Source organism: Doryrhamphus excisus, linkage group LG4, assembly GCF_037039965.1.
Source record: "Doryrhamphus excisus strain RoL-2023G ecotype Guam linkage group LG4, RoL_Dexc_Guam_v1.1, whole genome shotgun sequence".
Lineage (NCBI taxonomy): Eukaryota > Metazoa > Chordata > Actinopteri > Syngnathiformes > Syngnathidae > Doryrhamphus > Doryrhamphus excisus.
In genome coordinates, this window is record NC_136360.1 from 8,788,542 (window position 1) to 8,803,132 (window position 14,591).

The 14,591-nt window shown below is 41.5% G+C and overlaps 1 protein-coding gene across 1 annotated transcript; it reads left to right on the forward strand.

The window, feature by feature from the left end:
- Window positions 1-2,269: 2,269 nt before the first annotated feature.
- Window positions 2,270-13,975, forward strand: rorca (RAR-related orphan receptor C a). Its single transcript, XM_058073551.2, has 10 exons — window positions 2,270-2,627; window positions 9,883-9,968; window positions 10,113-10,254; window positions 10,419-10,859; window positions 10,942-11,063; window positions 11,714-11,846; window positions 12,734-12,841; window positions 12,953-13,063; window positions 13,316-13,428; window positions 13,508-13,975. The coding sequence occupies exons 1-10, from the start codon at window positions 2,621-2,623 to the stop codon at window positions 13,667-13,669; spliced, it is 1,425 nt and encodes a 474-aa protein (XP_057929534.2). The 5' UTR covers window positions 2,270-2,620; the 3' UTR covers window positions 13,670-13,975.
- The last annotated feature ends 616 nt before the right edge of the window (window positions 13,976-14,591 follow it).

The following is a 14,591-nucleotide window of genomic DNA, read 5'->3' on the forward strand; positions in this document are numbered from 1 at the left end:
AACAGAAGGAAGAAGAGCTGGGGGGAGGGCAGGCCTACAGCGTATTTGGGCATGCCCATATAGGGAACTCTGGCTTACACTGACGTCACCAAGCTCGGTGTTTGAAAAAACTCTCTAAAACTGAGCGTTCTGAGCAATCTCGAACCTCTTTCAGGGCTTACTTCCAAATGTGCAAACTTCATTATCTGAAACTTTGTCATCATGTAACACGAGAATACAACATTCTACCTACATTTATAGGTCAGAAAAGTAGAAAAATTTGGTCCCCTTTAAAGGATTTTTGAATCTATGGCAGTTGTTAAGGTGCTGCGCTAATTTCATTGTATTCATCATTCATCGTCTTGATGACAATGACAATAACTCTTTTTAGTTTTAACAACATGGTGAACCAGGACTTAAGTGAGTTGGTCGAAATAGTCGGGTACTCGATTTAAATGGGTTCACCATAATTGCTTTAATGTGAAATTAAGATGCATGCTCCATTTTATGCTCACGATATAATGAAGGCTTTAACAAAGCAACTTTCAGGCAGACTTTGGACAACCCTGCATGCTCAACAATGACGTGGGTATTGAACGTGATCATGAACAGCCTGCAAAAGAATGAAGACTTAATCTGCACGGTTGAAGGCGACTTGTCTTGTGCCTGCACCGCCCTTTTTCCATGTTCCAATTTAGGCATCGGCATGGTTACATAAGTTTCAGGGTCAGGGGGTCAGAAACACGGCAGGCAAACACCGGATGGTTATGTGGCTGCTTTGTAGCGACATAATATAATCCCATCGACATGGAAGATGAAGATCAGGAAGGAAACATGAGACGGGGTAGGAAGTGGAAGTTTACCACGGGAGGTAGAATAGAATAAAGCACCCTTTCCCATCATTGTGTGCTTCTAAACAAGAAAGGGGAACGTCTCACATGCTTTGCACAAAACCACAGATGACACATACTCACATGCTGTATAGACGGTAAACATGCATGCAAAATAAAGGAACCTACGTGCTTGGGAGCATAGAGGAACACTTTTATTTAGCCAACATGCAACATGTAAAAAGGCAGCGACTTTAATGCAGTCTCAGTGCGCATGAGTGTGAGAAGGGAGGGAGGAGCATCCAAGCTCAGCGTTGCTCCACTAACCTACTTACTAGTACCATAATCTCTCTCCTCATTTCATAACAGTGCCCAAATTACATGATACACTCGTCATCGTTCCCAGGCCAGCCAATCAATTATTCATTCATTGTTATTAATAATGATTCCATTTCGGTTTACCCTTTGCTCATATTCTTTGCTGTGTGTGCAGCACGCTGTCTAACTGCAGATGTGAAAAACATAATAAATGCATTTATTAAGATGTTCAATCATACTGTTAAAAAAAAATATGATGATAAAGAAAATATTTATGTTTACAAGTTCTCAAAACAACACAACAGCCTGTTGCCTCACATAAATCTTCAACAGAGATTAGAGTCTGTTAATCCGCTGATATAATAGACTTCCTTCATTGTTGTGTCCACTAAAAATAAACTTCCCGGTAGTCGCATGTTGTGTTTCGTATCAGGAAATAAAATGTCATTCATTAAAAAGGTCATGAAACGTTTGAATTAATGAATGGAAAGTGTAACGAATTGCTCAACATTTTTCCTAATTAATTCATATTATATTATTCATTTAGCTGTGTGGCCTGCACGCTAACCACTCGGCCGCCAGGCAGCCCCTTATCGCAGCTCTGTAGACATGAAATAATACTCCTATAGCTGCATTGCCACATTGCCCTTGAAGGTCACAAATGAAGACCAAGAACCAACTGAAACCCCACATGAGCAAGCACTTGACAACTCACAATGCACAGGCTACGAGGTCACTGCAGGGACATAAGAGACGGCCGTGGCTTTAAACATACTGTAGCATACTGGAGGCTAACTAGTAAGCCTCTGATTTATTTATTGTAAACTTAAGGAGGGTTTTAAATAGAATGGGGAAGAAAAAAAATACCATTTCCACACTTAATGGGAGGAGAACATTGAGAATGTCATGTCCCATCGGATAACATTATTTTTTTTTATATATACATGTGTCTCACTCCCTCTCTCTCTAAATTACATATATATACATATACACACGCACAAATACAATACATATGCTTGTCGCGTGTAATACTTGTGGTTCCCACGCTGTGTGACCGTCGTCGTGCACTGACACACTGCCACACTTTCTCACGCACGCGTGAGAGCCTCCTTAAGCGCGCGCCACGCGGCGGGCGGGCCTCTGGGTGAGATCATGTGTAGTCCATGCGCCGAAAGTAGGTTAGCAAGAGCAGTAGAGCTGGAAAGAGCGGACACCACGCGTGGATTCACCGCTTCTTATTCTGCCATCGCCGCCGCTACAACAACGTCCTCATATCAACAGGGAAGCTGTTGTTGAAGTAGCCCAACACCGGCGCCGTGTCGCCATTATTGTCCGTCTTTACGCGGGAAGAGGAGCTTGACAAGCCATAGGAGGAGTTGCTGTTTTGACAGCTCGGAGAAAGTACGCACGCCTTCGCTTCTTGCTCGGTTTGATTTAATTTCTACACGGAATTGTATGTCTACAAGAAGAATTGGCTAGACTCAACTGTCGACATGAGAGGTGAGTTTACTTTTGTATTTTTTTTGCCATTGAAACAAAAGTTGGCATTCGTGTCACGAATTAGAGTCCAAAGTCCGTAGTTTTATAGGTGAGCATTTGAACGCATCACTGGGTAAAATATAGGAAATTGCAACTATTAACAAATACAAAGTTGAGTCCTAGTTTAATATTTTAATATAATATATAAGTGCAAGTTTTTAGAAAACACAAAAAACTCAAAAGTGTTGCCTATTATTTGTAGAACATACATATACGCTGAATATGTACATGTACCTATGAACACACCAGTAGTAACGCGTTATGTTCATTATGATGGGTTTATTTTTTCTGCTAAGGAAGAGCTGTGCGTTGGTGCCCTTCGGCTGACTGGCTGCGGTTATGTAAGAGCTAGGAAAGGGAGGGAGGGAGCGAGCAAGCAGGCTGTTTCAAACGTTTAGTAAAATCACTTGGCGTGGAAGAAAATGACATTTTTTTTAACGATTTCCTTCAGAAGAATATTTTCTTGACACTTTAATGTCACCTTGCTGTGAGCCAACAGAAGCACTATAAGTAATGTATGCTGTACTATAAATGAATGCAAGGACCTTGTTACTTGCTAACCTGTTAAAAATTACCTTTTTGTATTACTGTGTTTGCGTTTTGTTGCTTTGTGTGTTGTTTTGGCATTATGGCAGACAGTGGTGTGTTATGTGGGGGTGTTTGGGGGAGAGCGATAGGAGGTGCTCCATTGACCTACTTCTGTCATTGTGTGTCATTATTGTGTGTGCGTGTGTGCACGCACGCGCGCGTCCTGTAGTCATTTGTTGAAATCAACCATTAAGGGGGAACGCTCATCTTTGACATTCTTTGCACTTTAAATGCACTTTGGAACACCAACACAAACTCAACAAACATAGTAAAGGCCATACAAACACAAATGCATTTATGAAGTTTTTGTTTATGTGTATTTTGCATACATATAAGTGTATACATTATGCAGACATAACTGTCCAAGGCTGCCCCTTGCACTGTTATGATGTCTGCATGGAACACCGCTGTGACAAAGCCGGATATGGGCACAGCAAGCCCACATTTAACCATGAGGCGCAGCAGGCTTCCGTTAAGCTCAGTTTCCTCTGTCAGCTTGGGTTACCGACATCAACAAGAGGCAATGCCACTCAGGGCTTTACTGGACAGTGAGATATACAGTGGTACAGTGGCTTTCGTAATTAATTAATTCTAAAAGGTTTGAGAAAAGCTGAAACGTACGAAAACCGAATCAATTTTACCCGTAGGCAGTAAGGTAAAGTCAATGACACTGCTACAGAAATAAACAAAAAAATAAAGTTGATAAAGGATAACTATACTTTTATTAAAGACTCTTTTGGGGGACAACGACAAGGAGCAGAGAGGGAGAATTGGGAGGGTATCTTCTCTAACACCTGTTTTATTAACATCTTAACATCTTTCGAAACATTAGCTTCCTGAATTTCATATCTCATTGCCAGGCTGGACCTTATTGTCGATGGTTTTTTACCATACCGTAATATTGTGTAAACGTAATATTGCAGGATTTGTTGTTGGTTGTGGGATCCCAGAATGGCAAGAAATGCTGGGAGTGCCAAGATGTAAAAGACCATAGTTTGTCATGCGCACTATTGTACAATATCCAAGAGAGTGTACGAGAATCAAGGCAAAATATTTTGTCGAAAACTGAGGTGTTCAAGAAGTGTGGTTTGACTGTATTTGGTTTTTGTACATCTGGATAGAAATGTCTCTCTGTATGTCATCTTTTTGTGGGTAATTTGGGAAAAATTAAGGGAATACAGTGTGTGACCCTGCTAGTGCAATTATTAATACATTATGGGCATAGACGACGAACAAAAAATACAACACATAGATGCATTGGTTTTGTATATGCCTGAAATGTTCTTATTAAAATTAATTCATTCATATTGAGTGATAAATTGTTGTAAAATCCAACAAACAATCAGAGAAATTGTGATTTTTTTCAAAAAAAATTACTAACACAGATTGAGACAGATTTATTAACACAAATAATCAATTCCAGAGGCACACTCTGGCCATACAACCTTTAGCTATCAGGCGCCATTTTTAATTCACATCACCATGGTAATTTTCACAGAAGTGCTTCAGGCTCGCTAATTTTTACAGAGTTACATAATTCTTGCAACATATGCACGACGGCGGTTAATGTTTTGGAATAAAGGTTGGTGTAATATAATGTTGTACATTCAAAGTTGATGTATCAAAAGTTATTTTGAGCTGAATCACAAGAGCTGCACTCTGTTGACTTGCGTGCAGAGCAGTAGAATCAGTGAATTGGAGGCCCGGCTCATCAAATTGAAGATCAAAAGGTCCGAAAACTGTAAAGTAGAAAGGTTGCTTGCTGTGTTGTGCTGTGTGGAGCTCGGGCTCAAAGCCGCTATCTGTTAAATGTACAGCCTTGGAGAAGTTCACAGCGAGCCTCAGTATGTGTCAAGGTGCCCTTTTTCCATTCTGTCAACTGCACGCAAAGATTCCATGCCACCATTATCTCTACAGCTTCAACTCTTCACCTTGCATGTGTGAATAGTGCTTGCATGGCTCACCCCTTTTGCTTATTATAAACCTATAGATCAATTTGCAAGAGCACAAATGTACACAAAGAGAGGCTCAAAAAGCTTAGCTTTATTTGGACTCAGCAGTATCAGTTTGATAACCAATATCTGCTGCTTGTCCAGCTTTTGCAAACTGATAAGTGACATCTAAATAGACGTGAAACTCAAGGAAACTGTGATTGCTCTTTCATTTCTGTGTGAGCTCGGAGAGTGTGCAAAGTTGCATGCTGTGAACTGAATTCCTCAGTCTGGTTTTGCTTGTGTGGCAGAGGCCCGCTTTGGGTTTAAAATGCCATCAAGGGAGGGAGCGCCAGGCCTAGCGGTAGGGTTGTTTGTGTCGTTGTACAAGTGGAGAACACTTATGGGTGTTAGTAACAAAAAGCGGAAAGTGGAACCTATAAGATCTCGATAAAGTCTGAGACAGTTTGTTCTGTTTCAAAACTATATTCATTCATTTATTTTCTACCGCTTATCCTCACGAGGGTCGCGGGGGGTACTGGAGCCTATCCCAGCTGTCTTTGGGCGAGAGGTGGGGTATACCCTGGACTGGTCGCAAGCCAATCACAGGGCACATATAGACAAACAACCATTCACACTCACATTCATACCTATGGACAATTTGGAGTCACCAATTAACCTAGCATGTTTTTGGAATGTGGGAGGAAACCAGAGTACCCGGAGAAAACCCACACAGGGGAGAACATGCAACCTCCACACAGAGATGGCCGAAGGTGGAATTGAACTCGGGTCTCCTGGCTGTGAGGCCGGTGCGCTAACCACTCAACCGTCATGCAGCCCCATAGAAAATAATGTAAATTAAATTGAGTTCAAGGTTTTACTTAAGTTGTTGAGTATAAGGGTTTTGTGGGAAAAAGGAAACAGGATAATACTTTGATGTAGGTTGAGAGTTCCTTGAGTCTCGTGGGTAAAAGTTCATTCTTTAGTTCAGTTCAGGGGTTTGCAACCATTAAAGATACACTCAACAGAGACGAAGACAGACAAACTCAAGGTAACACAACAAAAACAAAAACCACCAGTCACTTAATAACCCAATAATAAATTAACAAAGAAGTAAATGAGAATAATCATTGCAGCCCAAATGTGAACTCATCTTTTGTGGCATAAAGACTTTTCTTACTATCGTTGAACTATTATTAAGTTAGCAATATTGTACTGAGCAGCCTAGACAGAGACTTATGTGCCGCACTACAAATTGACTAATTTAAGTATGACAGATTAAATTAACTTGCCGCAGTGTTCTTTAACTTTAGAGTGCCTTATTGTTGCTATTGTGAGCTCATTGTTTGGTCAGATTGTACTTAGCAGCCAGGACAGAGACTCGTCTCCTACTTTTCTCGATAAGCATGATTTGTTGAAACTTTGTTTATTTCTTTGATGATTTTCTGATGTTGTTTGTTTGTTTTTTGTGTTATATGTCATAGAATTCTTAGCCTATAAATATACAACAGTCCTTTTTAGGATGTACGCTGATGGAAATATAGTTTGGGCCATTTTGTGGCTGTCAGCAGTGTGTTGTGACCACAGTCAGATTGGACTCCTCTGGAAACATTCTGTGCCACACATGTAAGGCGATCTTGTGTCTGATTTGGCCTCCTTGTAAATGATGTATACATGCATATCCCAGCAAGCCCTATCAGGTCTCTTTTCGTGGCAAAACAAAGCCGTAAATGTCAGAATTCTTCTGCAATGTCTCTCTTTTTTTGCTTGTAAGACATCCATACAGGCAAGGCATTTTGCAGGATGCAGCAATGAGCGCGTTGTAAATCAACCTCCCATTCCATGACAGTTGCATCTGCAGAATAATTTTGTGCATTTTTTAATGGTGGGCGAGTGTCAGGTCATTTTTTTTACTTTTCAGTGTAGGACAGTAGAAGGACAGGGCTTAAAATCACTGAGTCGCTTTATAGATAGGTGTCACTCTAGGCCACTGCATGATTGAGAACGACTGATTCATTTTAATTTTAATATGTTTTCTGTAATATATAATAATAATCCAGCAATAAATTTTAGATCCTCTCAGACAGAAAGTAGGTTAAGTACAGTATGTCAGTTAAATGTAAAGTGCAGGTAAATAGGACCTTGGACTGTTTGATTAGCTCGGATGAGAGGGCAAAGTCCGAGCAAACAAACTTTTACGGCAAGAAAAAGTGCTGAGCGACAGACAGACACAGTGACACTGTATGTCTTTCCACACTATGGTATCACTATAAAACAGTGTGAAATGCAAAGACTGTAAACCAAGTCAATTGACAGGTAAAGTTACGGCTGGGCATACTGTTGATCCTGTCAGTGATCTCGAATTGGTTGGTAACAATTGACAGCGAATCAACTAGTTTGTTTTCTAAAGAACACTTATAGGAAGGTAAGCAACGACATATTACGTTCCTTGTAACATACACTTGTGTCATTTGTAGCACCCCATATGGGTTATATGTACAGATACTGTATTCTCAAAGTTTTATAATGACTTATTGACATTTTAGTTCATAAGGCCTATGTAAAGACATGTTTTTTGCCCAGTAATTGTACTCGTAAGGGTCATACACTAAGTATACACTCAGGAAAATAAAATAGAAATTCAAAAAAACAATCTGTCGCTGCACATTTTTCAAAGTCTGTGTAAAATTTCTCCCTTGGTCCATGCTTGAGCATTGTCGTAAATAGCTATTTACACTAATAGGTATGCTCTTATTGCTTGTATGTGGTCATTAAAGAAACACTTATTTGTGGCACTGCTGGCTGCAACCACAGCAAAAATAGATTTATGGTCTCACTTGAACACAGCTGAAATTTCACTCAAATACTTGACGTGCTGCAACAAGTCGGGAGCCACTATTAGCTACAGCTGGTATTACCACTGGGGAGGAGGTGTTTGTGTGAGTGGGGAGAGGCTGGGGGGAGTTACTGTACTTGATGTTTTTAATATTTCCAGATGTTAAACATGTTTGGAAACAACCGCCGGCTCCAGTTGGGCCTTTGCCAAGCTAAACCTGTCATCTGCCTTATGTTATATTATTTTGCTTCCTCCAAAGCAAAGGTTGCACTCCACCCTTCGCCTCGGTTTACAAAGTTTTTGTGAAACTGGGTTCCACCTAAAAGCCTGCGAGCAAAAAGCAACAGGCGCCTCCTACTTTTGCTTAAATGGGAAAGTGTGTCAGTGGAACAGCTTCTGCTCTGTGGGCCCGACTTTGCTGCTCAGCTGACTGGCAGGTGAGTTGCTGAGTTGGAAAGCAAAAGTCACTCTGGCGGCGGCCAATGGAAGCGACTGGGAGCGAGAGAAGGAGGAGCCTCACATGCTGGTTGCCGGGACAACCACCTTTGAATGCGTGCGTTCGTGGAATGCGGCCAGACTGCTGTTATATAACAGGCTGACGGGAGGGGCAGGAGGCCTTGGAGAAGGAGGAAGGGACTTCTTTTTTTTTTTTTCCACTGCCCTTTATTTATTTATATCCTTCCGATGCGTTTCGCTGGTCACCCTAGACGCTTAATACAATATGTCACACCACTGGCACTCATTTTTTGCTTGAGTGTGTGACGCAGATCTCTCCCAATGAAAGGCTGCATGTGTAGTCAAATCCAATATTTACAGTAATAAAAGCAGGATGGATACATTCCCCGAAGAGACGGGAAGCCAACCATTCTCCAACCATACCTACATCACCCAGCTGTGAGGAATTGTGGTAGAATGGAATCTTGCACTCAGCCAGCATAGTCACAGTCACTTTTATCTGTTGTCGTTTTCTTATTTGAGATCCTCAGAAGTTTAATTTTTGTTTTTCTGGATTCAGCCTGCAAGCACATTTTTCTTCCTGGAGAAGGCAGGGGCAGAGGGAGAGAGAGAGCCATGAAACTTTATAACCTTAGGCTTCAGCTAATGCAATTGACCTGCTATTCTGGGCCAGAGGAGGCCCAGCTTCTTAGATAAACAACATAATGAAAAGAACATGCTGTTCCTTGGTAAGAAGGCTCAGGCTGCTGCATTGAGCCTAAGGTGCATAATGTATCGACTGGTTCCTATGTCAATCACAGGACACTTTGGTTTTTTCGATATTGTGCTTCAAATGCAGTGAAACTGCCATGAGGTAATCTACAGTTCTTGGGATACCATTAAAGTCACTCTACCGGTTTGTTTGTTTTTTTGGAGGGGGGAGCTGACATGTCCTGACATCGTTTTGGTTCTGCAACCATTTGTGGGATAGAAATACAGAATATCATGCATTATCATGCATTAGAAATACATGCATGATATTGACTACATCAAATAAGGACTAAAAAGCAAATGCATGTCCACGAGCAGACACACAATTCCACCTATATAGGGTGAGTGGGGGGAGGATTATACTAAGTTAGCATTTTCTGTATTTAACAGCTGTTTGTGCAAGTTAAATGTATGATCATTAACGGTATATCCAACATTCAACCTGAAACTAACTTCACCGGAAGTTTAAAAAAATGAATGATTCCATGAGAATCGGAATGTCAGAACCAGTTCCCGTCGATGGTCGATGCCCAACCCTTTTCCTGACTGGACCAACATCAGATTTTTCACTTCTTCCAGTCACAGTCATTGTTGTATAAATAACATTAATTTGTTTTTATTTTATGTATTTTTGCATTCTTCTCTCTTTCTGCAGCTCAAATAGAAGTCATACCCTGTAAAATTTGCGGGGACAAATCATCAGGGATTCACTACGGTGTCATCACCTGTGAAGGCTGCAAGGTGAGCTCTCTGTCATGCAACAAGGAGTTGGCATGTAGACAAAAATGTGCCGTTATGATGTGTCACCTGTCATGAAACTAATTCCAATTCCTGCAAGTATTTTTATAAACCCCACCTGTCTTTTTATGTTCTTTCTGTCTGTAGGGTTTCTTTCGACGGAGCCAGCAGAACAATGCTATGTACTCCTGCTCACGACAGAGAAACTGCCTGATTGATCGGACCAATCGAAACCGTTGTCAGCACTGCCGGCTGCAGAAATGCCTTGCTCTGGGCATGAGCCGGGACGGTGAGTTTAAGCATTTGTTTAATCCTGACCCATACCTCAGAGGTGCCGAAATCTGGTGTGGTACATATTGTATGTACGACTTTTACAGAACATAATTTCTTAGGAAGTCAAGTATCAGCTTTCCAACATGTTATGTCATAAATATATATTTTTTGTTGCTACAGCGGTGAAGTTTGGTCGCATGTCCAAGAAGCAGCGCGACAGCCTGTATGCAGAGGTCCAGAAGCACCAGCAGTCTCAGGAGTGCGCTGGTATTGTAGCCCGGGAAGAAAGTGGCAACATGGGCGACCATGGCCGCACCTACAGAAGAGTGTCCAGCACAGCACTCACTGATCTTGATGACTTCACCACACTGCCTGAAGGCCTGCTCTTCGACCTGCCGCTAACCCCGGAGGATGCAGGGGGAGAATACAGGAACCTGGACATGCTGGCCGGCAGTGCAGGTAGCACCTCATCTTCACAGAGCTCACCGGAACAGACCAATTTGGACTTTGTAGACGGCAACCATAGCATTAAGCACGAGTACCAGCTGCTGCACGACTCTGGGCTCTTTTCACACGCTATCCTCAACCCGCTGCCTGATGGATGCTCCCTGCTTGAGCTTGGTACGTGCGACTTTGGTAACACATGAATGCATCAGTCCTGGGGATTGCAATCATCCTAAATCCAATATTCTTTCTTACACAGAGCACATAACACAGTGTGTGGTGAAGTCCCATATAGAGACGTGCCAATATACTACAGAGGAGCTGAAGAGAATGGCGTGGTCCACATACGGCCTGGAAGAGACTCGCATGTATCAAACCAAGGTATGTCTGCTACTCAGTCAAACACGTCCCAGAACGCTGATTTGGTCCATTGCAAAAATTGCATTTTAGGGTCATAAATACCTTTATCAACTGTACAGACTATTTTATAGTAACATCAGAGCAGTCCTTACTGTCATAAGTGTAAAGTATCTGCAAGTAGTAAAAAGTAAAAACAATACTGTAAGTTAGACAATTGTCTGTTGACTTAGTACTGTATTTAAAGTACAGGTTTCTTTATTTTATGCTGTTGTTCAGCAATTTTAAGTTCCATCATTAGGCTAGGTTAGCCTATTTATTGAGAAAAACATGATCAGACTTGATCAAACAGCTTGTGGATCTGTAGCTAACTTTTTTTTAAAAGATGTGCAGCAAAGCCTTTTTTTTCTTTAGTGGTGTTATGTATATAAAGAAGGCTTTTTTTCATGACGTCAGGAGATTTTAACAACAAATAAAATATCAAGAGGATCAAAATAGTTGTTAATCTACTAGCCAGAATGTAGGTCAGTGTGTTTTTGCTGGAAATCCAATCAGCAGAAAAGCATTGATCACCAATGAACAGAATCAACAGATGAGTGCAAACACAACCTGCATTATTCTTCCTTGCTTATGAAACTAACTTCTGTTTATTTTATTTTTTTTACTTCTCTTAGTCAGCTGAGGTGATGTGGCAACAGTGTGCCATTCACATCACCAATGCCATCCAGTATGTGGTGGAGTTTGCCAAGCGCATCTCTGGATTCATGGACCTGTGTCAGAACGATCAGATTATCCTCCTCAAAGCAGGTCAGTAACCTTCAAACATAAAAATAAATCACTTGTACATCTTGTGTTTAGCCACAGTACAGCTGGGGGATGTTGTCGCAAAGAAATGGGCCTTCGGGGATATCGCTGACACCTTTGGCGTGCGTGTTTATTGCTTCTCAGCCTCTTAGTTGTGATAGAGATCGTTATTGTCACATGAAAGTGCATGCGCCGTATATTAGCCTTAAGGGGTGGCTGACTTCACAGGAGTTCAACAATCACATGCATGTGGAGTGACTTGAAAAGTGCACATCTCCTCTCTGTCTGAAGAATGGCGGGCCTTGTGTGGATGGTGCTGCTTTATTTTAATTTCAACCATCATATTGTGGAGAATGTCTTAAGTTATGCGTGATCTCCTCACTTAGATTTACTTCTACTGAAAACCAGTCAAACCACTACTTTCCACCCCTCCCTGTTTTTTGTTCGTGTGAAGATGAACGCACGCAATCATATTTACACATACTGTAGAAGTTAATTAACTAGGCTGAATAAAATAAAATAAATAATAATTACATAATTATAATAATTAAAGAAATTAAATAGAGCCACTTCACAGAAAAGGATTAAAAGATGGCAAGAAATACACCTCTGACGTGTTGCCTGTGCTGTTGTTTTCATGACACATACCATATACACCACACGGTGACGCTGTTATTACACACTCATGCATCGGTGTTTATCTGAATCATCTCAACATTTGGTACACACCTTTAGAAGACTGACAAGTACATGTGTGTAAAATTGGAATAGGGTTGGTTGAAAAACATGACCACCATCAAGCAAAATGTCTTTGCAGGGATGGGGACAGGACCGAAATGTAGAACTGCAGCTCTGTATTAATAGATTTTTCTTTTGTCTTGTATCCCCAGGCTGCATGGACGTTCTTCTGATCCGAATGTGTCGGGCATACAACCCCATCAATAACACTTTGCTCTTTGATGGAAGGTTTGCCCCTTCTCACATTTTTAAAGCACTTGGTGAGTGGCATCTTCTTTTCCCGCTTGTTCTTCCTCTGTTGTCACTTTTTGATACATCTTGTTGCGGTAAAGTCACGGGTGAGCCATGACAAGCCTGTCTTTCCTTTCCAGGCTGTGATGACCTTGTGGCTGCGGTATTTGACTTGGCAAAAAGCTTGAGTCGTATCCAGATGTCTGATGAAGAGATGGCCCTCTTCACTGCTGCTGTGCTCCTCTCACCTGGTATGTTGTAACTGCTATATGCCAGTATGGAAAAACATTTTTTTCACGTAACATGACAACATGAAAATATTTATTCATGTATTTGTATAAACAACTGTATGAGGCGTTTGCACCAGATTTATACATACAATCACCTGATATACCAAATTGATTAATAAAATGAGCTGATAACATCTCAGAAATTAGAAATCTGGCCCCCGGACCGCACTTTGGACACCCCTGAAATAGTTTCCCCACTTCTCTACCTGTCAGACCGACCATGGCTAACAGATGTGCAACAGATCCAGAAGTTGCAGGAAAAGCTGTATGTCGCCCTCCAGCGCTGTCTACAAAAAGGGGGCTCATCAGAGGAGAAACTTGCAAAGGTAAGGCAGCAGCTGTGACCGACACATTGATGTCCCACCAGAATGACTAATGAATTCATGGTTTTGGCTTCTCCTCCAGATGGTCTCCAAACTCCCCATCATGAAGTCCATTTGCAAGCTTCACATTGATAAGCTGGAATTTTTCCGTCTGGTCCACCCCGAGACTGCATACACCTTCCCACCGCTGTACAGGGAGGTGTTTGGCAGCGAAATCACTTTTCCGGACTCTACAGAAGGTTAAGCGGCATCACGCTTAAAAATTAAATAAAACAACACCAAAAAAACCAGATTTCTGCTGAGAATTTGCGAGGCCTAGGCAGAGAGTGAGATAAAGCATGTGGCAACAAGCTGAGGCGAAGGCAAAGCAGCCGCTCAATGACAATCCTGCACGCTACACTTTAGGACACACTCCTCTCTCACCTCTGAACGCCCCTCTCCAATCCTTGTGGAGTCGCTCACAGTGCCCCTCGGGCCGCTCAGCTTTACCAGCGCAGGAAGGGTGCTCGGTACCTCTCTTCTCCAAGACACTAAAGAGTGGCTTCAAAAATTTGTATTATGTAAATTTATTTTTCTAAGTTCTTTATAGTACAAAACCTCTCACAGCTCCTGTAAGCTACGGTTGAATGTACCCCCACCCACGCCGCTTAAAGCGTTCAGCACAGCCTGTAGGCCCTATTTTGAATGTACATACTTAACAATCTTTACTTACCTCAAATGGTTTTTTTTTCCTATACAAATGCTTCAGTTGTGAGTCTGGTAAAAATCCACCTTTTTTCACTCTGTATCTTTTAGCAGTGCCCGCTTTTTTGCAGTTTTGCGGCATGTGAACAAAGCGTTCAAAGGGACCATGATCAAATCAATTTCACAACTAGGGTTTTTCTTTTTTTAGATCTATATATATAATATATATATATTTTCTTTACTAGCATGCCCCAAAGACACTGATGTAAGTGGGCTTTTTTTAATGCAGTCATTACCTCAGTCCCAGTGCCCTTTCCCTTTGCATACGCCACTTAGAGAGAAGTCACAGTGATATTGTGGCAATATTATATATAAAGATTTATAGCACCTATACAGCCGTACGAAGGAGACAAATGACTCTCAAGATGCGTTCACACTTGTTTTGACACTTGTCATGTTTGGTTTTAAGGAACTCTAGTGCT

What these genes read in the sequence shown, in the direction of transcription:
- rorca (XM_058073551.2), top strand. An exon ending in TCACCTGTGAAGGCTGCAAG is followed by an intron (nt 9,969 to 10,112) that starts GTGAGCTCTCTG and finishes TTCTGTCTGTAG; the next exon opens with GGTTTCTTTCGACGGAGCCA. An exon ending in CAGAGGAGAAACTTGCAAAG is followed by an intron (nt 13,429 to 13,507) that starts GTAAGGCAGCAG and finishes CTTCTCCTCCAG; the next exon opens with ATGGTCTCCAAACTCCCCAT.